The 23,784-nt window shown below is 62.2% G+C and overlaps 1 protein-coding gene across 2 annotated transcripts; it reads right to left on the bottom strand.

Moving 5' to 3' along the window:
* Positions 1-5,545: 5,545 nt before the first annotated feature.
* SSC5D (scavenger receptor cysteine rich family member with 5 domains) lies at positions 5,546-23,239 on the bottom strand. 2 transcript variants are annotated; one of them, XM_036306621.1, is made up of 14 exons: positions 23,057-23,239; positions 22,536-22,562; positions 21,901-22,209; positions 21,663-21,782; positions 21,375-21,488; positions 20,613-20,921; positions 19,236-19,553; positions 18,481-18,657; positions 17,307-17,624; positions 16,184-16,717; positions 15,796-16,110; positions 15,543-15,710; positions 11,007-11,171; positions 5,546-7,248 (listed from the first exon to the last, which is right to left on the bottom strand). In XM_036306621.1, exons 1-14 carry the CDS (start codon positions 23,079-23,081, stop codon positions 5,669-5,671), a joined length of 4,479 nt encoding a protein of 1,492 aa, XP_036162514.1. In that variant the 5' UTR covers positions 23,082-23,239; the 3' UTR covers positions 5,546-5,668. The 2 variants fall into 2 exon arrangements, with proteins under 2 accessions (XP_036162514.1, XP_036162515.1); XM_036306622.1 differs by lacking the exon at positions 15,796-16,110.
* Positions 23,240-23,784: the final 545 nt, after the last annotated feature.

Genomic DNA, 23,784 nt, shown 5'->3' with positions numbered 1-23,784 from the left:
CCCAGGTTTGATTCCGGTCAAGGGCATGTACCTGGGTTGCGGGCACATCCCTGGTGGGGGATGTGCAGGAGGCGGCTGATCCATGTTTCTCTCTCATCGATGTTTCTGACTCTCTCTCTCTCTCCCTTCCTCTCTGTAAAAAATCAATAAAATATATTAAAAAAAAAAAAAAGTCAGAGAATGGGGCTGCGAAGCCTTCAGACCCACTGAAGGGTCATCACCAAAAGGCCAACGATGGAGTCCGGGGGGGAGGGGGGGAGGGGGGTATGTGTGGAGGCAGAAGGGCATAGAGGGCATAAATGGTGATGGGGAAATTTTTTTTTAAGCTGTAAGGGGAGAAAGGCAGACGATGGTGCATGTTGGCGAGGACGTGAACAAGCTGGTGGAGTGGGAAACAGGGCAGCCGCTGGGGAAGACAGCGTCACTGCCCCTGCACGCAGGACACAGTTCCCATGTGGCCCAGCAATTCCGCTCCTAGGCGCCTGCCCACCGGAAACGAAAACGTACATCCACGTGAACGTTCTCATTATTCACAGTAGCCGAACATTGGAAACAACCCAAATGCCCATCAATAAATGGGTGGGTACACAAAGTGGGGTCCCCCCCGAGCAATGGAACAGTACTCCCCCATGAAAAGGAAGCCCTGCCATGCGCTGCAGCACGGACGAACCTCGAAATGGAAGAAGCCAGTCACAGGAGACAGTCTGTTGCAGGACCCCACTTATGTATGTGAAAGGTCCAGAACAGGCAAATCCATAGGGAGAGATTAGTGACTGAGGCGGGGTGAGGGTGGGGGTGGAGGGGGAAATGGAGGAGGGAAGGGGAGATGGGGAGCGATGGCTAATGGGTACAGGTTTTCTCTTTGGGGGTGGTGATAGGGATGGTGATGGGGTGGAGAAGTTATAAAATTAAATTGTGATGAATGTTGCACAATTCTCAGAAGATATTAAAAACCACTGAATTGGCCCTGGCCGGTTTGGCTTGGTGGATAGAGCGTCAGCCTGCGGACTGCAGGGTCCCAGGTTCGATTCTGGTCAAGGGTTTAAAAAAAACAACACTGAATTGTAGGCCCCGGCTGGTGTGGATCAGCGGTTAGAGCGTCGGAGAGTCGGCCTGTGCACGAAAGGGTTTCAGGTTGGATTCCCGATTAAGGGCACGTACCTGGATTTCAGGTTCAATGTCTAGAGGCAAACAATTGATGGGTTTCTCTCACATCAATGTTTCTCTCTCTCTCCCTCTCCCTTCCTCTCTGAAATCAATAAAAATGTATTTAAAAAAATAAAAGATAAAAAGTGTTTCCCTTCTCCCCTCTCCGTCTCCTCCGTCTCCTCCGTCTCTCTCCGTCTCTGTCTCTCTCCATATGTACATAAATATTTGTTGTTGAGCGCAGCTGTCGCTGGCTGATCCTCAAGGGCGTGGGGATCGCGGACCGGGCACCTGCCAGAGGGCGGAGGCCAGGAACCCGGCCACCAGCGCACACGGGCCTAGGCTTCATACAAAACACAAAATCAAAAGCCAGAACATCAGGCGATGCCAAACCCGCAGCAGCCCCTGCTTGCGGGGGAGGGTTTGGGGGGAACCGGAGGGCGGGCCCCTGTAGACACTCTCTTTGCCGGCAGCTCACAGGGTGCAGCGTGGTGCGGTCACGCGAGTGACATCAGCAGCCCCCGCGACTGCCCACCCACGTTGTTCACAGGCAACGCCTGACCCAGTGGGTCTGGGAGGCCCTCGCTCCTGGCCGCCGGGTTGCCCTTGGGCGCAGGGAGCTGGGAGAACACGGTGCGGAGCTCTGGGCCCACGTCTTAGCTCAACTGTCAGTGACATGGGCCTCGGGTCCACCTGATTCTTCAGGGTTTTCTTACTTCAGAGAGGGAGGGAGAGAGAGAGAGAAACATCAATGATGAGAGAATCATGGATCGGCTGCCTCCTGCACGCCCCCACACTGGGGATCAAGTTCGCAACCTGGGGCTGTGCCCTTGACCGGAATCGAACCTGGGACCCTTCCATCCTCAGGCCGGTGCTCTATCCACTGGGCCACACCAGCCAGGGCTCTTCGGGCTTTCCTGTGGGGAGGTCAGGTCGCCCGCCGTGGCTCTGGGTCTCCGGTGAGGGGCACGCCCTCTGCTCCTGGGTGCCTTCTCTGCATCTGCCCACGGCTCGCGGGGCCTGCGCGGCTACTGTTCTCAGCTTGTTGCGAGCTGGCGGGCACGGCCGGGCTCAGCTGTCCCGTGGGAGGTGTCCGGGTCAGAGCCAGCAGCAGTGGGGGCTGGCGACCAGCCTGGCCGCGGGCCCGGGGGCCAGATGTTCGGGCTTAGCCGCCTGGCCAAGCAGGGATAGAGTGACCGGCTAATTGAGCGCCGCTCCTCGGGGCGGGCAGAGGGTGCCAGGGGCGGGGGACCTGGGGCCTGAGTGCCCACCAGCCTCGGCGACCCCGGCTCCTGGAGAGGGGCCTGGAGCCCGCATCCCCCCGGGCGGGGCCGTCTGGGGTGACCAGGAGCCAGGGCTCGCCGGCTCCCCCGGAGACAGGAAAGGAGACCTTTAGTTCCCCAGCTGGGCTGCATCCTGGAAGCCCTGAGGACCCAGGAGGGCGAGGGGAACGCGGGCAGGAGCGGCCCCCCGGCCTGCAGGTCAGCAGTTATTTAAGTCTCAGGGCTTAGTGAGGCCCGGGAAACAGGAACCCACTGCGTGCTCCTTCGCCTGTTGGCGGGGCGGACAGTCCATCTATCAGGACCCCCAGACAGTGCCCCCCCCCCCCAGCGTGTAACTGGACCCCGTTGGCCTTTGCAGGGCTACAGGGGCGCCAGCTCCCTGACCTTCCAAGACCTGTGAGCCAGGCTCGGACCGGCGGCGAGTGGAGAAACAGGCCACAGGTTGCTGCCTGAGGCTGTGGGAGCCGGGCCAGGGGTGGGGGCCTCCCAAGCCGGGGACCAGGACACTGAGCTGAGGTCCGGGGAGGGCCAGGGGCCACCCAGAGAGGGGATGGCTGGGAAGTCCATCCCTGGAAACCCAGGCCAGAGTCCCAGCAGGGAATTCACGCCCTTGGGCAGGGGTCCTCAAACTATGGCCCGCGGGCCACATGCAAATACAAAGATTGTATTTGTTCCCGTTTTGTTTTTTTACTTCAAAATAAGATCTGTGCAGTGTGCATAGGAATTTGTTCATAGTTGTTTTTTTTTTAAACGATAGTCCGGCCCTCCAACGGTCTGAGGGACAGTGAACTGGCCCCCGTTTAAAAAGTTTGAGGACCCCTGCCCTTGGGGCTGAGCTCCCGCTCTGCTGTGTGGCCTGAGGCAGGAGCTCACCCTCTCTGTTGCCTCCTGAAGTGGGGACCGAGTCCCTCCCTCCTTCGAAGGGCTGTCGGAGGACGGAGGGACTGAGGGCACAGGCTGCGTCAGGCACACAGGAGCAGGGCCAGAACGTGGCCTTGAACCCTGGGGAGCTGACCTTGGGCGCCGGCTATCTTACGAGCGACGGCCCTGAGTCAGACCAGCCTGGGTACCCACGTTCCCCGTGACCTGAGCTGCGACATGGGGGTAAATACGGCGATACCATCACATGATGAGCACGCACCCAGCGCCAGCCCTGAGCTGAGGGCTCTCACACTCGCATCCACTCATCACCTCCCCGTCACAGGAACCCGAGGTCACCCCCTGGTACACCGGGGGAGGCGCCGACCCAGAGGTTGAGCAACCGGCTGAGGTTCACACCCAGGAGGACTCGAGCCCAGGCACTCAGGCACCTTCTCCCACGTTCACGCCTCTCTGCTGAGCCGCGGGAACAGTGTGTGATCGTGAAGGTGAGGTGACCTCACACGCCTGGGCCCCGATGCTTGGAGCGGCGTCCCGTGCGCCAGAAGGCGTGGGTGCGATTCCCCGTCAGGGCATGTGCCTAGGTTGCAGGTTCAATCCCCCATCGGGGTGTGTACATGAGGCAACCGATGATGTATCTCACCGTTTCTCTCTCTCTCTTCCTCCCTCTGTAAAAAGAAAGATCACACAAGCAAAGTCCTGAACACAGAGCCATGGGAGGTGTCCGACGGGCATCAGTCATTGTTGTAACTGATGCACTCATGCATTCAACAGACCCTCGCAAGGTGTGCAGTCTGTGGCCGGCTCCCTTGTTTATATCCGTAAATAAGAGAGGATGTCTGCCCTCGGGGGGCTTTGTCAGCACTGTTATCACGTCATGACCATCTCCATCAACATCACTGTTCTCATCATGGCCATCACCATCATGATCATCTTCAAGACCATCATCGCCACCATCGTCACCACTACAATCATCTCCACACCATCATCGCCACCATCCCCATGATCATCATCATCGCCATCACCACCATCGTCACCACTACAATCATCTCCACACCATCATCACCACTGCAATCATCTCCACCACCATCAACACCATCACCATGATCATCATCGTCGCCATCACCACCATCATCACCACTACAATCATCTCCACACCATCATCGCCACCATCCCCATGATCATCATCGTCGCCATCACCACCATCATCACCACTGCAATCATCTCCACACCATCATCGCCACCATCCCCATGATCATCATCGTCGCCATCACCACCATCATCACCACTGCAATCATCTCCACCACCATCAACACCATCACCATCACCATCTCTCCATTATCATCATCACCATCCCCATGATCATCATCATCGCCACCATCATCACCACAACAATCATCTCCACCACCATCAACACCATCACCGTCATCATCACCATGGTCATCATTATCATCATCATCTCCATCATCACCACCATCATCACCATGATAATCATCTTCATCACCATCATCAGCAGCAATCATCACCATCATCACCACCATCACCATCACCATCTTCATCTGTGCCACCACCATCACCATGGTCATCATTGTCATCATCATTGTCATCATCACCTCCACCACCATGATCATCATCTCCATCATCACTATGATAATCATCTTCATCACCATCCCCACCATCATTATCTACATCACCATCACCACCACCATCACCATGATCATCTTCATCGCCATCATTATCTCCACCACCATCATATGATCATCACCATCACCACCATCATTATCTCCACCACCATCACTGTGATCATCATTGTCATCATCCCCACCATCATCACCATGATAACCATCTTCATCACCATCATCATCTCCATCATCATCACCATCAGTCTCACTAGCATCGTCTTCCCCGTCAGAATCACCATCAGTCTCACTAGCATCGTCTTCCCCGTCAGAGTCACCATCAGTCTCACTAGCATCGTCTTCCCCGTCAGAATCACCATCAGTCTCACTAGCATCGTCTTCCCCGTCAGAATCACCATCAGTCTCACTAGCATCGTCTTCCCCGTCAGAATCACCATCAGTCTCACTAGCATCGTCTTCCCCGTCAGAGTCACCATCAGTCTCACTAGCATCGTCTTCCCCGTCAGAACCACCATCATCACGCCCATCACCATGATTGCCACCCCCTCACCGCCTTGCACGGCACCCGTGCTATTCACAAACTGATCAGCCTTGTGACTCCGTCTCTCCGGGGTTCCTCTAGTCCCCCAGAAACGTCACCCACGTCTGGTCTTTAATTTGATACTTTGGTTTTCCTGTTTTGGTTGGGAAGGTCTCACGCCCCTCAGGTCCCAGAGAGGGTCACACGTCTCCCCGGAGAGGCCTCTCCTCCTCCTCTGGGGGGGTGGTGGTTGGGGCAGGTGTGCTGGGGGGCCAGGCGACCTCTGCCAGTCTCTTCACAACCTCGCTCAGCTGCCCCAGGCCCTGGGCAGCCTCCACCAGCTGGGTCAGCCCCAGTCCCAGGGCTTGGCGCTCCCGCCGGTCCCGCTCCAGGGCCTGGGTCAGCCCCTGCAGCTGGCTGCCCACGTCCCTCACGGCAGCCACCAGCTCCAGCAGGGCAGGCGGCTCGCAAGCCATGACCCTGACAGGTGGCACCGGGGTCGCGCAGGGGCCAAGGGGGCCTGGGCTCTGGCCGGGGACTGGCCCCGGGGTGAGATTGTCAGGAGGAGGTTGCTCTACGGGGTGGGCCGTGGGGGGCAGGCGGAGGTCCGGCCTCACAGTGGGGTCAGGGGCTGCGTGCGGGGTCTGAGGAGGTGGAGGGGTTAGTCCGTGGCTCTGGCTGCTGGGTGGCTTGAAGTCCTCCGTGCATGGGGCGTCCGTGCTTGGGGCTGGAGAGGGGCTGGAGGGGCTGGACTCTGAGTCTGGAGAGGGCTCTAGGCTCGACACATGGGATGGGGAGGGAAGAGGGGCCCCCGTGAAGGTCCACTGGGGGTGCAGGCTGGGCTTGGCTGTCGGTGTGGGAGTGGGGAAGGGGAGTTCTGTCTCCAGGGAAGTTATAAGGGACTTAGTGGTGAACACAGGGGCTGAGGTAGGGCCAGGAGCCAAGGCGGGGTGAGGAGTGGTCATAGGGTGAGGGGTCGTGGTGGGGTGAGGGGTCGTGGCGGGGTGAGGGGCAGTGACAGGGTAAGGGATTGTGATGGGATTAGGGGTTGATGTGGGTTGAGCGGTTGTGGTGGGGTGAGAGGTCGTGGGGAGGTGAGGGGTCCTGGTGGGGAAAGGGGTTGTGGCCGGGTGAGCAGCTGTGGCTGGTTGCGGGGTTGTGGTGGGGTGAGGGGTTGTGGTGGGGTGAGGGATCGTGATGGGGTGAGGGGTCGTGGTGGGGTGAGGGATCGTGATGGGGTGAGGGGTAGTGGTCGTGCTAAGGGTCATGGGGGGGTGAGAGGTCGTGGTGGAGGGAGGGGTGGTGGGGGGAGGGCTTGTGGAGTGGCCTGGGGATCCCGAAGGTTCTGGGACTGTGTCGGGGTACAGAGTTGTGTCCGGGCCTGGTGGGGTGCCAGATCCGGGGGTCAGCTCCGAGGTGGGGGAAAGGCCAGTCGCAGCAGCTGGTGCAGAGGGGTCAGAGGTCAGTTCTTTGGGCGAGGTGGGCGGCGGGGTGGGAGAAGGCTCAGGGGTCAGCGCTGCACCCACGGTGGCCTCCAGGGTGGACACAGGCAGGCCGGGGGTCGAGGTGAGGTCAGCGCTCTCCCAGGAGGCGGGGTCTGGGCTGGGCGGCCGAGTGTCCGCGGGGGGCGAGGTCGCCTCCGTGGACGGTGACGCTGCGCGGGGGGTGAGCTGCGGCGCCGCCTGGGAGGCCACTGGGGGGCCCGGGGAAGGGGCGGGGGGCGCCGTCCTGGCCGCCGTGAGCCGCAGCCGGTGCTCGGGCCCGGGTTTCTTCCCAGAACCTGGAGGAGGAGAGATGGACAGTGAGGTCAGTCTGCCCCGCCCACCCCACGGCCAGGGATCGGACGGCCAATCGGAAGGCGCAGAGCCGCGTGACGTCATCGGTCTCCGGCAGATTCACCCCGCCCTCTTGCTCCCCCTTCCCCCGCCCCTGTCGCCAAGCGCCACCTGGCGGCCTTCACTGCAGGAGGGTGCAGGGGGGGTGAGAAGGTGGGAGGCGGGGGTGGGGAAGTGGGGGAGATGGGAGGTGGAAGGGGGAATGAAGGGGTGGGGGAATGGAGGGGTGGGAGGTGGGGAGGATGGGGTGGGGGGATGAGATGCGGGAGGGGGCAGAAACTGGGGGATGCAGGATGGTGGGGGGATGAAAGGGGTGTGGGAGCATGCAAGAAAAAGCGGAATCCGGGAAAGTTGGGGAACGTGGGGGTGTGGAGGGTATGGGCAGGATGGCGGGGGCGGAGGGCAGGGGGGAGACAGGGGGTAAGGGGGAGGGTGTGAGAGGTGCCTTTAGGTGCAGAAGCAGGAGGGGTGGTGCAGGAGGTTCAGAAGAGTCATCTCAGTAATCAAGGTACATGTGTTTGTGCCGAATTTAAAACAATAAAAATTAATGCGAAAGCCCTAACCGGTGTGGCTCAGTGGATAGAACGTCGGCCTGCGGACTGAAGGGTCCCAGGTTTGATTCTGGTCAAGGGCATGTACCTTGGTTGCGGGCACATCCCCAGTAGGGGGCGTACAGGAGGCAGCTGATGGATGTTTCTCTCTCATCCATGTTTCTAACTCTCTATCCCTCTCCCTTCCTCTTTGTAAAAATTCAATAAAATATATTTTTAAAAAATTAATGGAAACATCCACGATGAACAAAACCTCAACATTTCAACCCAAGACAAGACCTGGCGGAGCCGAGACTAGGGGGAGCCCGGTGAGGTCGATGGGAACCTGTCTTTATTTAAAATGCTGATATTTCGTTGGCTGTGGCTTATTTTCCCATTGATTTTGACTTTTGAAACTATTGTATGAAGATTTTATTGATCCTGATCACTGCGAGTTTGGGCGCCCCCTAAAGGTAGGACCCGATTAGAAGCCTCATCCTGGTCCAGGTTGGGCGTCAGCCCTGCTCCCTCAGAAAGGTTGCTGGTTCGATTCCCCGTCAGGGCGCAGGCCAGGGTTTCAGGCTTAACCCCCTGTAGGGGGCGTGCAGGAGGCAGCTGGTGGAGGTTTCGCTCTCACATCGATGTTTGTCTCTTCCTCTCTCTCCCTCTCCCTTCCTCTCTCTCTCTAAACATGAATAAACTATTTTGAAAAAGTTAACCCTTTTTTCCAGATGAGGGAAGTCAGGCCAGGAAGGTAAGTAACTTGCCCAAAGTCTCACACACACACACACACAGAGTTTGCATGTTGCAGGGACAAGGTTTGAACCCAGGTCCTTTGTACTCAGAGCCAAGGCCATTAAGTATCACTTTCTAGTGATGGGGGTGCTCTGTGGTCCCGTGTGGTCCCGTGTGGTCCGTGTGGTTACTGAGCCCTTCGCATGCGCCTCGTCCCACTCAGAGACGCAGTTTCCTTTTTCACACTTTTGATTCAGTTAAGTGTGAATCACCACCTGTGCTGGAAGCTTAGCGCAAGCGTGTCAAACTCGCGGCCCACGGCGAATATTTTTGCGGCCCGGCCAATAGAACGGTATGTCAGAAACGTTTCAATAAACATTTCGTAACTTAATGTTTACAATATCCTGTTATACATAATTATTAACAACGAACTACAACGTCCGCTAATGACTGATGACTATAATTGTGTTGCATTCATTTCCCTTACGTGCCTTACAGGGCACCATGTCTCTCCACTAATACCAGCAGCGAATATTCTAGCAGCCGATGGCCACGTCCTTAGTCTAGGACTGACTTGTTGGGTGTGCGCAACAGGAACTATTTCGCTTTCAGAGAACAAGAAAAATAGGTTTATCTGCGTGACGCTTATGAATTTGTGCAGTTCTTCCGTGTCTGGTAAGTCGTGTTCAAGAAAAAAATTAATTTTTATTAAAATGTTCTATTATTTTACGTTAACGACGACTCATTTATTTCAGCCCTTTGCATTCAGCATGTCTCTATCGACATAAACCTACGTTTCCATGAAAATGGAAGCTTTTGTTTTTTTGCGGCCACATCCACTTATACCTTGTTTATTCGGCCCGAGGGAGCCTGTGAGTTTGACACGCTTGCTCTGGGCATCCCAGGCGCCCCGCCCGCATCTGCAGGGGTGAGAAGCAGGGGAGCGGGGGGTGGGGACTCGGCCTTCAGCCAGGCCGTCTGGGTGTAAACCCCAGCTCCTCGCTTCCCTGCTGGGTGACGGTGGGCGCGCTACATAACTGCCTTGACTTCATTTCTTCCCCATCTAGACACCATGGATGGTCCTCGAACCTTCCACATAGAACTGTCATTAGGATTCGGGGAGACTGTGTGTACAGAGCGCTTAGCACGATGCCTAGCACGGAACACGCCCTCTTGTGATTAACAATACCATCAGAGGCCTGACGTCTGTGCCTCAGTTTCTCCCACCTGTGCAATGGGCATCATTACAGCCCCTCCATCACAGCGCCCATGTGGGTGTGACGAGGATTAAAGGAGTAGAACATACCACGTACTTAGAACAGTGCCTGATAGATAGCATATCGCTCAATACGTTGTCATCGTTTTTAATTACTTTGAGAATCCCAGCTTACTGAGATACTGTCAGGGCTCAGATGCCTAAAGTGATACTGATTAAAAAAAAAAAAATCCTCACCCAAGGACATGTGGTTATTGATTTTAGGGAGAGGGAGAGGGAGAGAAACATCCAGGTGAGAGAAACATCAATCGCTTGCCTCAGGTACCTGCCCCATCCAGGGGATTGCACCCGAGACCTGGGCGTGTGCCCTGACCGGGAATCGAACCCGAAACCTCTTTGGTGCATAGGATGCTGCTCCGACCAGCTGAGCCACCGCCAGGACCAGAGCGGTCTTACTGATGTCTCGTTTCTCAGACCCAGGGTGCAGAGAGCCAAGTGGTCCTCCGCCTCTGTATGTTGTCACCAACAGCCCCTACACTGTCTCTTCTTGTCTTATCTTTCTCCTCTTTGTCCCCAGTCTCCATCCCTCTCACCTTCTCCCATAGGTACCTCCAGAATGTACTTAACATACGTCCTTAAACATATGTGTGTGTTTTTTTCAAATATATTTTTTCTTGATTTCAGAGAAGGGAGAGGGAGAGAGAGACGGAAACATCAATGATAAGAATCATTGATCGGCTGCCTCCTGCACGCCCCCTAATGGGGATCCAGCCTGCAACCCCGGCATGTGCCCTTGACTGGGAATCGAACCATGACCTCCTGGTTCATAGGCTGACCCTCAACCACTGAGCCCACCGTTTTCTTACTGATTTGTCCGAGTGACTTGCACAGTATAGGTTAGGGTTTCTGAACCTCAGATCACTGACATTTGGGATGGGATGAGTCTCGGTGGGGGGCTGCCCTGTGACTGTGGTTGTGTGACAACATCCCTGCGCCCCCCACCCCCCCATGAGGCTCCAAGTTATGACAATCCAAACCATCGTCGAGAGTGCCCATCGCTGCCAGGTGAGGACCTGGTGTAGGCAGCAGCCCCTTATTTCGGGATACATTTCTGCCGGGTCTTTCTGGGGTAAGGTTGGGGCTCCACTGGGGAATTTGGGGTCCATCTCCCTACCCCACCACACAAGTGTCTTTGTCCCCTCGCCCCAGCCACGGGCCTCACCTGCGTCTCCACGAACCCTTGGAGCTGGAGGGGGTTCACCTGGGCTCCTGGTGGTGCCGGTGGTAAGAGTGGGTCTGGGCGCGCCCATGGTGGGGGTCCCCGTGGCCACGGCCCCTCCTGAAGGCGTGCCCCTTTTCCAGGAAGGCTCGGAACCATCATCACCGCCTGGGGAGATATGGAGAGCTGGGTATCCCCCCTGGATGGAGAGCTGGGTCCCCCCCAGGATGGAGAGCTGGGTCCCCCCCAGGATGGAGAGCTGGGTCCCCCCTGGATGGAGAGCTGGGTCCCCCCCAGGATGGAGAGCTGGGTCCCCCCTGGATGGAGAGCTGGGTATCCCCCCTGGATGGAGAGCTGAGTCCCCCCCAGGATGGAGAGCTGGGTCCCCCCCAGGATGGAGAGCTGGGTCCCACCAGGATGGAGAGCTGGGTATCCCCCCTGGATGGAGAGCTGGGTCCCCCCTGGATGGAGAGCTGGGTCCCACCAGGATGGAGAGCTGGGTATCCCCCCTGGATGGAGAGCTGGGTCCCCCCCAGGATGGAGAGCTGGGTCCCCCCCTGGATGGAGAGCTGGGTCCCCCCCAGGATGGAGAGCTGGGTCCCCCCAGGATGGAGAGCTGGGTCCCCCCAGGACGGAGAGCTGGGTCCCCCCCAGGATGGAGAGCTGGGTCCCCCCCCCAGGATGGAGAGCTGGGTCCCCCCCCAGGATGGAGAGCTGGGTCCCCCCCAGGACGGAGAGCTGGGTCCCCCCCAGGATGGAGAGCTGGGTCCCCCCTGGATGGAGAGCTGGGTCCCCCCCAGGATGGAGAGCTGGGTCCCCCCAGGATGGAGAGCTGGGTCCCCCCTGGATGGAGAGCTGAGTCCCCCCAGGATGGAGAGCTGGGTCCCCCCCCGGATGGAGAGCTGGGTCCCCCCTGGATGGAGAGCTGGGTGTCCCCCCCTGGATGGAGAGCTGGGTGTCCCCCCCTGGATGGAGAGCTGGGTGTCCCCCCAGGATGGAGAGCTGGGTCCCACCAGGATGGAGAGCTGGGTCCCCCCTGGATGGAGAGCTGGGTGTCCCCCAGGATGGAGAGCTGGGTCCCCCCAGGATGGAGAGCTGAGTCCCCCCAGGATGGAGAGCTGGGTGTCCCCCAGGATGGAGAGCTGGGTGTCCCCCAGGATGGAGAGCTGGGTCCCCCCAGGATGGAGAGCTGGGTCCCCCCCTGGATGGAGAGCTGGGTCCCCCCAGGATGGAGAGCTGGGTCCTCCCAGGATGGAGAGCTGGGTGTCCCCCCAGGATGGAGAGCTGGGTCCCCCCAGGATGGAGAGCTGGGTGTCCCCCAGGATGGGAGCTGGGTCCCCCCAGGATGGAGAGCTGGGTCCCCCCAGGATGGAGAGCTGGGTGTCCCCCAGGATGGAGAGTTGGGTCCCCCAGGATGGAGAGCTGGGTCCCCCCAGGATGGAGAGCTGAGTCCCCCAGGATGGAGAGCTGGGTGTCCCCCAGGATGGAGAGCTGGGTGTCCTCCCTGAATGGAGAGCTGGGTCCTCCCAGGATGGAGAGCTGGGTGTCCCCCTCCCTTCCACTCTCTCTAAAAAAAAGATCAATGGAAAATATCCTCGGGTGAGGATTAACCCCCCAAAATAATAATAATAGTAACCAAGTGGACCCCATGTAATCACACACAGCCTTAAACCTGGAGAACTCCCCCAGCTGTAGTGACAGAGGAAGACGTGAAGACAGAAGGAGGGCCAGACAGAGAGGCAAGTCGTGGACAGAGGAAGGGTCATGGCCCAAGGCGTGCAGTGGCTTCCGGACGCCAGAGGAGGCAAGGGAGCCGTCTCCCCGGAGCCCCCACAGGGATGCAGCCCCGCGAGGCTCGGGGCCTCCGACCCACAGACCCACAGAATGAGCTGGCGCTGTGTGCAGCCACTATGCGGGGGGGGGGGGGGGGGGGGGTGTGCCCCAGCCACAGGCACCAACCAGCGAAACACAGGCCGAGCTGCGTCTGGGGGAGAGGACAGCGTCCTGGGCCGGCAGGGCCGCCGTCCAGCTGCCGCCTCTGCTCCCCTGGGAGCGCCCTCCCTGCCGGTGTCCACGGTGCAAACCCTACATCTCCATCCAGCGTGAGGTTCCCCTGATTGCCCAGCTAAACCATCACCCTCCCGGCACCCGCAGCTGTTGCTCACTTATAGTAAATCACTAACAACCAGTGGCTTGCGGTTTTCCACAATTTCACACACAGTTTGCTCACTGGCTTGGGACCTGGGGTCCCCCCCCCAAGTTCTAATCCCGGGGGAGCCACAGCTGAACCCCGTGAGTTGGACCGCAGAGCTCACGTGTGTAATTACTTCAGTGATTCGGTAATCTTTCCCAGTCCAAGGAGCTAAATGCGTGTGAAATCGTTTAAAATGATCTCAAGTCCGGCCAGCGTGGCTCAATGGTTACACCTGGACCTGTGAACCAGGAGGTCACGGTTGGATTCCCGGTCAGCGCACATGCCCAGGTTACGGGCTCCATCCCCGGTGTGGGGCGTGCAGGAGGCAGCTGATCAGTAATTCTCTCTCATCACTGATGTTTCCATCTCTCTCTTCCTCTCCCTTCGTCTCTGCAATCAATAAAAATCTATAATAATGAAAGCATAATATGCTAATTAGACTGGACGTCCTTCCGGACAAAGCTGGGGCTGTGAGGGAAGCTGGTGCCGGCAGCCGGGGGAAGGAAGGCCTACTCTTGCACAAATGTCGTGCATCAGGCCTCTAATATTTTTTTTAATATATTTTATTGACTTTTTACAGAGAGGAAGGGAGAGGGTAGAGAGTTAGAAACGTCGATGAGAGTGAAACATCCATCAGCTGCCTCCTGCACACACACACACCCGCCCCCCGGGGATGTGCCCGCAACCAAGGTACATGCCCTTGACTGGAATCGAACCCGGGACCCTTCAGTCTGCGGGCCGAGGCTCTATCCACTGAGCCAAACCGGCTAGGGTTGGCCTCTAGTATTTTTAAAAAACAAACTGGATCCCAAGCGTGGTGCCTGAGTTCAAGTTTACCTTCTCTGAGCCTCGCTGTGTCCCCCCACCTGAAACCTGGGCGTCAGGACAGGAGCTACGACACCCCGTTGCGGGAACCGGCATGCCCCGGAGTCAGCGAGCTCTCCTGGACTCCCCACGGGGACCCCGGAGCTGCTTCTTTCAGAAGCAGAAACTGAGGCCCAAAGACGCAGAGTCCTATTTTTCAAGGTCACCCTGCTCACTGGCTAGGGGTCTGGAGGTCCCCCAGATCTCTCTCTCTCTCACACACACACACACACACACACACACACACACACACACGTGAGCTCTGCAACCCAACTCATGGGGGTTCAGCTGGAGTCACCTTTCAAGATCACCTAGTGAGGCTGGAATTCATGTCAGCTGTCCCTCCCACTCGCCACCCCACACCGCCCCGCCCCTCCCACCAGTCTCCCCGTTCCTCAGCTCGCAGGTGGGACTGTCCGGGGTTTCCCTGCGCGGGGTGCAGCTCTGCACGGATCTGCGCTCAGCGCTGCCTTCTCCCTCCAGGAGGGAAAGGGACTCCCGCCCGCCCGCCAGGACCGGCCTCCTGCGCAGCTGCACGCGCCCAGCACCTGGCCGTCTCCGCCACGAGGGGGCGCCGTGGGATAAGGAGGCAGAGAACAAAGGGCCTGCAATCCAGGCCACACTGCACCGCGCAGCAGCACCTCCAGAAACTGGACAATATACACCCTAATTCACGACTTGCCCCGCTCTCCTCCCCGCACAAATGGCAGAGCCTCCAGGGCCTGCTCCTCTTCCCCTCTCCCCGACACAACTGCACCCCCGACACCCACAGCCACGCCGCGGGGCCACAGCGCCCTGCGCCCCGGCTTTTATTGCCGCGGGCGTGGCCAGCCGGCCAATCAGAGGCGCAGCGCGCCGGTGACGTCAGAAGACACGAGGCCGATGGACGCTAGCTCCTCCCACCCCTCTATCCTCCGCCCCGCCCCTCTGGCGCCGGGCTGCAGTGTGCGCATGCGTGCTGGGCTGGTGGGAAAGGCGGGAAAGGCCCGAGGGGCGTGGTCCTCCGGAACCGGGGAAGAAGCCACCTGCGAGGGACGGGGAGGGTGCGAGGCGGGCGACCGGGGACAAAATGAGCGGGAGGCGGAGAGATGTGCAGCCGCAGAGATGGAGGGCGAGAGACCGGGAGGCGGGGGGCCCTGCTGGCCAGGGCAGGGGTCAGGCTGGGGACAGACCCTCCATGCAGGTGTCCCCCCGCCTCTGAGCCACAGCCCCACCCCGAGCACAGCATGCACTTGGATAAGGGGTTTGAGGGAGCCAAGGTTGGGATGATCACGTGGGCACAGGGTCCCCTCTCCCAGGCTCTGGAGGAGAGTGGGACGGGGGGGGGGGGGCGGGGGGGAGGGTTTTAGGGTCCCTGGAGCCCAGGAAGCATGCCCAGATGTCTGCGACCCTGCGACCCAGGCCAACTCAGCAAGAGGGTCTTTGTGGAACCCCTGCAGGGGGTGCATGGAGGCCCCGCCGCCGCTGGCCATGCTCCTCACCTGGGCCCGGGAGGCGCCTCATCTCTGGGGAGGGGACCCCAGGGCTCCGGGTGCTGCCCCAGGAGGCAGTGTGTCCAGGCGCCCCTGCAGCGGGGGTGCCCTGGGCCAGGTCCTCTCCGGAGGTGGGGTCCCAGGTCCAGGCAGGGTAGTCCTCCTCGTCGGCGTGGCCTTGGGAGAAATCGGAGAGGTCTGGCCCTGTCCGGCCTCGGAGGTCCCCCTGCAGAGTCTCCCGGGGCGCCCGCCGCCCCAGTACCAGTGCAGGTCAGCACTACGTCCTCCTCGTGGCCGCAGTTGTGCTGTCCCCAGGGCCCCGCGGGGCAGTCGCTCAGCGAGGCCTCCGTCCCTTTGCAGCCCACGTCGTCCAGCCAGATGGGCCCGGTCCCGGGACCGTAGTGGGTTTTGCCCACGCGGGGCCGGACGCGTCCACAGCCCAGCTCCCCGCAGGCCACGGTGCTGTCCCGCAGGTCCCACTTGTCATCGCACACTGTCCCCCAGAGTCCAGCGTGCCACACCTCCAGCCGGCCGGCACACCGGTTAGGCCCATCGGCCAGACGAACCCGGAAGGGGCCTGCAGTGGGAGGCCCCGGGTCAGGAGGGGTCACCTGGGGTCAGCCTCGCCCCTTCACGTGCCCTCCACTCACCTGATCCCCCGGGGGAGCCCCCGGTGGGGGAGGGGGCTGGGTCTTTGGATGACTCTGAAGGGCCTTCCGCTGGGGTCTTGGCTGATGGCTCCACCGGGGACAGAGAGGTTACCTCTCTGGGATCTTGAGTGGTCGTCATTGTCACAGTCTCAGAGGTTCGCTCCCAGAGGGTTCGGGGGGGCGGCGTTGTGCTGGTATGTGAGGTCAGCTTGCGGGGGGCCTCGGTGGTCAGGGCTGCGGTGGTCCGGGAGGTCAGTTCAGGGGGGCCCCGCGTGCCCGGGCCCCTGGAGTGTCTAGTGGTCGGCGTCCCGGGGGCCGGAGTGGCCGGCCTCTTTGGGTGCTTGGTCACCCACTTCTTGGTGCTCTTGGGCATCCTCCCGGGGGCCTGGGTGGTTCTCTCGGGGGCACTGGGGCTCAGCCCTGCGGGGGGCTTGGTGGCCGGCTCCCCCGGGAGCCAGGCGTCTGGGTCTCTGCCCAGGCCGGGGAGCCAGCTCCAGCTGAAGGGGTCTGTGATGGAGTCCAGGCCGGGGGTCCCTGGAAGGAAGAAGGGAAGACGGGGGGGTGGCAGACCTCGAGGTGCCAAGGTTGTCCGGCCATGCCCCTCCCTTCCTCTCCTCTCCCCTCCCCAGTCAGTCACCAGGCTCCCATTCATTCATTCATCCATTCATTCTCTTATTTTCCTTTTCATTGTTTTTAAAAAATATATTTGTATTGATTTCAGAGAGGAAGGGAGAGGGAGAGAGTTTCCTGCCTCGACCCTTCCTCTGGCTTCTCTCCCTATATCCGTGCCCCTACGTCCCCTTCCTCTCATCTTGGGGAGGACGAAGCTCGCTCTGTGTGGGAGACCTCCGTGGCTCAGACAACTCTGCCACTTGGTTGCTGTGTGACCTTGGGCTAGTTACTCAACCACTCTGTGCTTCAGAATCTTCATCCGTAAACCAGACATAGCACCCTCCAACCCGGCCTTACTGTGAGGTGTGAATGCAGTCACGGGTGGGAAAACACCCAGCCCAGGGCGTGGGCACAGGAGGCAGGTGCTCCATGGCCATTAGTGTGGATGCTAGTTCCTGCTCCCTCCTCCAGGAAGCCCTCCGGGAGCCGATGGCTGGCAAGGGCTCCTTACCAGTGCACATGACGCCAACGTCCTCATTGTGAGCGCAGTTGTGCTTCCCCCAGGGAGCGGCAGGGCAATCAAGGAGCGACGCCTCGGTCCCCACACACGCCACGTCATCCAGCCAGATGGGGCCGGAGCCCCAGCCGAAGCGGCCTGCAGAGGGGTCCGGCTGCCGAGCCCCGCCGCAGCCCAGCTCCCGGCAGACCACAGCAGAGTCCCGCGGGTCCCAGCTGTCGTCGCACACGGTGCCCCAGTGCCCGGCATGCCACACCTCCAGCCGGCCTGAGCACCTGCTGGGCCCGGCCACCAGCCGCAGCTGTGGGGAGCCTGGGGCGGGAGAGACCCAGAGAATTAGGGTTGAGAAGGCCTCTGCTCTCTGTGCACTCCTCCCCCCACCCTCCCTCCATCCTTCCTCTGGGCAGCAAGCATTTCCGGAGCCCGTGCTGTGCCATCGGCACTGGCACAGAGACCAAGGGCCAGGCAGTGTGTGGTTCCTGGGGAGCTCAACGCAGAATCACCAGGGGAGCCAGACATCCCACTCCTAGGGACCCACCCCACAGGGGAGTGTGGTTTTCAAACAGACCCCGGAACGCAGAGGTCCACAGCAGCTCTATTCACAAAGCCAGAGGCTGGGGAAGCCCCAAAATCCCACCCACGGGTAAATGGACACACAAAACCCGGCCCATGGGTGCCGTGGAATATTACGCAGCCATGAAAAAGGAAGGAGTCCTGGCCGGTGTGGCTCAGCAGATACAGCGTCGGGCCTGCGGACTGAAGGGTCCCGGGTTCAATTCTGGTCAAGGGCACATGCCCGGGTTGCAGGCTGATCCCCAGTAGGGGGCGTGCAGGAGGCAGCCGATCTATGATTCTCTCATCATTGATGTTTCTATATCTCTCTCTAAAAATCAATAAAATTAATAATGATAATGCCTAGAGCCATGGTTGACCCAGTCCTCCCAGGATCTGTGAGCAGGAGGCGGTCTTCAGGAAGCATCGTGCATTTCAAGACCGGACCGCAGGGCCGTAATGCGGCGAGGCCTCTGCGCACCAGGCCTGGCACCTACCCCTCCTCCCTGCCTCCTGAGACGGCCTCTGAGCAGAGGGGAAGGCACTGCGGCCCAGGGGCCGGGGGTCGGAGCAAACAGAAGCTAAGACCCGGTTTTGGGGAGCAGAACCGACTCACCAGCTTCCGGCCCAGGCTCCCAAGGGGCCGTGGGGGAGGCCAGCGGCGGGGAGATGTCTGCGGTCCTCGAGGCTGGGCGCGCCGTGGGGGTCGGGCGCCTGGAAGAGGCGGCCCTGGACTTGGTGTTGTTGCTGCCCGCAGCTGAGGCGGTGGGAGGGACGTAGGCGAGAGGCATACCTGGGCGGGGCGGGGGCGGGGCGGGGAGGAGGGGTCACCACCTCCCCCATGCTGCCCGCGCTCCGCCCCCTCCACCGCAGACCCCGCCCTTCTCCACCACAGGCCACGCCCCTCCACCAAGGCCCCGGCCCCACCTACGGTCCAGCCCCTCCGCCACAGGCCCCGCCCTCCTCCACCGCAGACCCCGCCCTTCTCCACCACAGGCCACGCCCCTCCACCAAGGCCCCGGCCCCACCTACGGTCCAGCTCCTCCGCCACAGGCCCCGCCCTCCTCCACCGCAGACCCCGCCCTTCTCCGACGCAGGCCCCGCCCCTCCGCCACATGGCCCCGCCCCTCCACCGCAGGGCCCCCTCTCCACCACAGCTCCGCCCCGCCCCCTCCGCCACAGGCCCCGCCCTCCACAGAAGGCCCCGCCCCTCCGCATGGCCCCGCCCCGCCACAGGCCACCCAGGGTGATGCGGTTTCACCGGTGGGACCAGGCCGGTAGGAAGTGTGAACCGAGGAAGTAGGGGCAGGGGGTCCCGAGGGAAACACGCAGCCCCCCACGTGGTGCCCTGCACCCGCGGGAGCCCCTCACCGTCGCACACGGCCCCCGCGTCCTCCCGGTGGTGACAGTCGTGCTGGCCCCAGGGCCTGGACGCGCAGAAGCGCAGCGCCGTCTCGTTCCCCCGGCACCGCAGATCGTCCAGGAGGATGGGCCCGGCGCCCTCCCCGAAGAAGGCGCCCCCGGGGGCGGCCAGCGCCCCCCCGCAGCCCAGCTCGCGGCAGGCCACCGCCGCGTCGCGCAGGTCCCAGGCGTCGTCGCACACGGAGCCCCAGCGCCCGCCGTGCCACACCTCCAGGCGGCCCGCGCACCCGTGGGGGCCGTCGGCCAGGCGCAGCCGCGGGGCGGGGCCTGGACGCGGGAGAGACAACAGAGACGAACCGTGAGGCTGGACCCGAGGAAAAGGCTCCACGGAGCCGGGAGGTCCCTCGCTGAGCGTCCAGCCCCCGCCCCTGCCTGCCCAGCGGGGCGCGGGAGGCTGGCCCGGCCACACCATTCTCCTCCCGGGCCTCCCGGGCCCGGCTCCCACCCCCCACCGCTGGGGGCCATCCCCGTCTGAGGGCGCAGCCTGGGCCCCCTCCAGCACATCTGCCCAGCAGCCCTGGCGCCCAGGTGCGGGGCACGCACAGCTGTAAAGCAAAGATGCCTGCAGACCCGGCTGATGGCCCTGGGGCTGGCGCTGGGGCAATCCTGCCCCCCCCCCCCACTCCGCCCCCTTCTCACTGAGAACTAAGGGCTGGTCCAGACAGTAACCTCTGGTTCTAGGGAGCATTTATGTTGGGGTTAGAGCTGCACGCCACTGGGGGGCGCAGTTCATCCCTACCTGCCAATATGGGGGGGCGGGGGGGCTAGCTGGTTTGGCTCAATGGATAGAGCATCGGCCTTCAGACTGAAGGGTCCCAGGTTCGATTCCAGCCAAGGGCACATGCCTGGGTTGCGGGCTTGATCCCCAGTAAGGGGTGTGCAGGAGGCAGCCAATCAATGATTCTCTCTCATCATTGATGTTTCTATCTCCCTCTCCCTCTCCCTTCTTCTCTAAAATCAATAAAATATATAAAAAATATGGGGGGGCGTCACCCCCACTCAGTGCTCCAGGGCAGAGAACGCCTGCCTGCCGCCCCTCCTATGGGCAGGCGCTCCTTGCAGCGTCTGAGAATTGGAGGTGTTAAGGCACCTGTAGCCTGCTTCTCCCCGACAGCATAGCTGAAGCCTCGACTCACCTCCCCCGGGGCCCCCTGTTTCCCACCCTGGGCAGGTGGAGGGACCTCTCATCCGCCAGCCCCCGACCCTGTGTCCAGGCCTGTCCAGCTGGCCTTGGTCCCCACCATCCCCGCCATCCACAATGCACCAGACAAGGGGAGACCTGGGGGGTGGGGGTGGGAGAACCCAGGCTCCCGGCCGCGGACGCACCTGTGCAGACCAGCCCCGCGTCCTCGCTGTGGTCACAGTTGCTCCGGCCCCAGGGGCTACGGGGACAGTCCCGCAGGGCTTGCTCTCCCCCTCCGCAGCCCACGTCGTCCATCCACACGGGCCCTGAGCCGGGGCCGAATCTGGCCCCCCCAGGGGCGGCCAGCGCCCCCCCACAGCCCAGCTCCCGGCAGGCCACCGCCGCGTCGCGCAGGTCCCAGCCGTCGTCGCACACCGTCCCCCAGCGACCCCCGTGCCACACCTCCAGGCGGCCGGCGCACCCGTGGGGGCCCGAGGCCAGGCGCAGCCGCTCTGGGGGACAGACAGGGGCCTGGGTGAGGCAGCCAGGAGGGTGCTGGTCTGAGACCCCCCAACCCCCCCTCACAGCCAGGCTGCAAGGGAGAGTGGGAATCTGATGGGGGGGCCTGGGTGCCAGGAGCAGACACCTGGGGGCCTTGATCGGGTCAGTAGGGGGCCGGGCCTGACTCTGAGTCCTGAGGGCCACAGGTTTTTTGATTGTTTGCTTTTAGCAGTTTTTTAAATTGAATTTTAGAAAAAGGGGAAGAGAGAGGGAAAGAGACAGCAACATGGATTGGCTGCCTCCTGTACCATCCAGCCGCAACCCAGTCATGTGCCCTGAGCGGGAATCCAACTGGCAACCCCTGGGGTCACGGGATCATGCCCACCCCTGGGTCCCACCGGCCAGGGCTCGAGGCCGCAGGTTAGCAGGACACCTGCCCCCCATCTGGGTCTGCAGGGACTCACCCTGGCGGGGGGCTCCGGACGTCAGCAGCGGGGCCCTGGTGGACTTGGCCTGCTTGGGCGGCCGGGGGCTCTTCCTCCGGGAGCTGCTCTGGGGGGTCCCAGCCAGGCGGGGGGCTGGGAGGGAGACAGGAGGGAGGGAGGTCAGAAGCCACTCCCCTCTCCTCCTGCCTGGGGGCTGTGAGGGGCCCTCCGGGGGTTGGGGAGGCCCGGGCATCTGTCTGTCCCCAGGGCCGTCCAGGAAGGCCCCTCCCCTGGCTGAGCAGAAGCAGGTGAGGGCGGGCGGCTCACCGTGTGTCACTGGGGGCTCCTCAGAGCTGGGGCCCAGCTCCCCGGGCAGCCCCGGCCAGGGGTCCCCAACCAGGATCAAAGGGGGGCCATCCGTGTCCCTGGAGTTGGCCACACGCTGACCTGCGGAGAGCCGTGGGTCTATGGGGGGCTGGCCCCAGAGAGGCCGGGCAGGCCCCTGGGTTCTGGAGGGAGAGCCCCGGCCCCTCGAGTTACGGGGCTGAGGACTTGGGGTCCTCACCTGCGCAGACGACCCCCGCGTCCTCCTCGTGGGAGCAGACATGGGCCTTCCAGCCCCGGTGTGGGCACAGGCCCAGCTGCCCCTCGCCACCCCGGCAGGCCAGCTCGCTCAGCCACACGGGCCCGGCGCCCTCCCCGAAGAAGGCACCCGGGGGGGCGGCCAGCGCGGCCCCGCACCCCAGCTCGCGGCAGGCCACCGCCGCGTCCCGCAGGTCCCAGCCGTCGTCGCACACGGTCCCCCAGCGCCCGCCGTGCCACACCTCCAGGCGGCCCGCGCACCCGTGGGGGCCGTCGGCCAGGCGCAGCCGCTCTGGGGGGCGGAGGAGAGGCTGTGATCTCCGGGGGGCTCTGGGGCCGGGCTGTGCTCAGGGTGGGGCTGCAGGCCAGCGCCTGGCTGCTGTGGGGACCCCCATTCCTGGGGCCCAGGAGAGCAGGGTGAGACCCTGGTCCCTGTTGCAAGTGGGTGGCGGGTGATGGGTGTCTGGGTAGTTCTGAGGGGAAAGGGCCTGAGGTCACAGCCGGATGCGGGGGGGGGGGGGGGGAGGCGGGGGGCGGGGGCAGGATCCCGTGGGAGGGCAAGGCCAGGAATGGTGTGGGCTTGGAGCTGGGCAAGGCCAGGAGGGGGGGAGCACTTACCAACCGCCTGGATCCCCATCAGAGCCGCTGGAAGGGAGGGTGAGGGCGCGACACAGTGAGGGGCAGGCCCAGGGTCCTCTCTCAGCACAGGGCCCTGGCCACACACACACACAGACACACACACACAGACACACACATGCACACACACACACCTCTGAACCAACAACCTCCCGCACAGGACTCTGGGCCAAGGCGGGGCCCAGACGCCACAGGTCAGGGCTGGGGACCAGGCCCTGTGCTCCCCAGAGACCCGGCTAAAGGTCGAATGGTGGGTACACCCCCACAAGGGTCAGGGCTGCTGGGGGCGTGATGGGAGGCAAGCAGGTCCCTGGGGCTCCTCAGACGGTGGGACTGGGGGCGCAGAAGGCTGGGTCCCTGGAGGTCAGGCAGGGAGGCACGTGTCCTGCATCCCTGGGCACCAGGAATGGGCCCCGGAAGTCTGAGTCCCTCCAGTGATGAGCTCAGGGGTCAGAGGGCGGGGCCCAGGCCCCTGAGTCCCCGAGGAGGAGGGGGTCACTCACCCAGGAGGCAGGCCAAGACCCTCATGTCTGCAGAGTCCGGGGCAGGGATGGGGTGCGAGGGGGTGGGAGCAGCGAGGGGAGGGCCGCGGCCACGGGAGGACGGGACGGGGACGCGCCCGCGGAGGCGCCCTGGACCCGGGAGGAGCAGGCAGGAGCCGGATGCTTTGCCAGGAGCAAGAGGCTGCCGAGGAGGCAGCAGGGGACAGGAGGGGGCGGGGAGGGGGCTGGCCGTGGCCGCGGCCTGGGGAGGAGGGGGGTTGCGGGGCGGGAGGGAGGGTGTCCAGCTGCAAACACCCACACAGCCGCCAGCTCCCGGGAGGGCGCAGGGATGATCAGGGGCCGGCTGGCTGCAGGGAAGGGACGGACGGACAGACGGGGCGCACGTGGAGGCCGCGTGGGCAGGGCGCCCACCCGTCTGCCTGCTCTCCTCTCCAGCCAGGGAAGCGTGGGGGGACCCTGGCGGAGGGGCTGGAGGCTGGATTCACAGGGGTTTGCTGGGCTTGGGAGTCACGGTTCAACAGCAAGAGGGCTTCCAGCCAGACACCAGGAGGGACTTCCTGAGCCGGGAGAGGAGCCTGAGACACCCTCCCCACTCCGCCGGGATGCACAGCCCCCATCGCAGGGGGAAGCGGTGGAGCCTCTATGTCCCCCCGTCCAGGGGAGCAGGGTGGTGGGTGGCAGACAGAGGAAGGTCGAGGCCTGGGCGGGGAGGCGGCCGCACTCACACA

The sequence above is a fragment of the Myotis myotis genome, unplaced genomic scaffold (assembly GCF_014108235.1).
Source record: "Myotis myotis isolate mMyoMyo1 unplaced genomic scaffold, mMyoMyo1.p scaffold_m19_p_42, whole genome shotgun sequence".
In the NCBI taxonomy this organism is placed as follows: domain Eukaryota; kingdom Metazoa; phylum Chordata; class Mammalia; order Chiroptera; family Vespertilionidae; genus Myotis; species Myotis myotis.
This window is presented reverse-complemented; position numbering and strand designations above follow the sequence as displayed.

Bases quoted from the DNA above. Each gene is read 5' to 3' on its own strand.
- SSC5D (XM_036306621.1), bottom strand. From the start codon at position 23,081: ATGAGGGTCTTGGCCTGCCTCCTGG. The intron at 22,563-23,056 runs GTGAGTGACCCC...CCTCCCTTCCAG, and splicing joins GGTCTTGGCCTGCCTCCTGG to CGGCTCTGATGGGGATCCAG. The intron at 18,658-19,235 runs GTGAGGGGCTCC...CGCCCCGCCCAG, and splicing joins CGCGGGGGCCGTGTGCGACG to GTATGCCTCTCGCCTACGTC.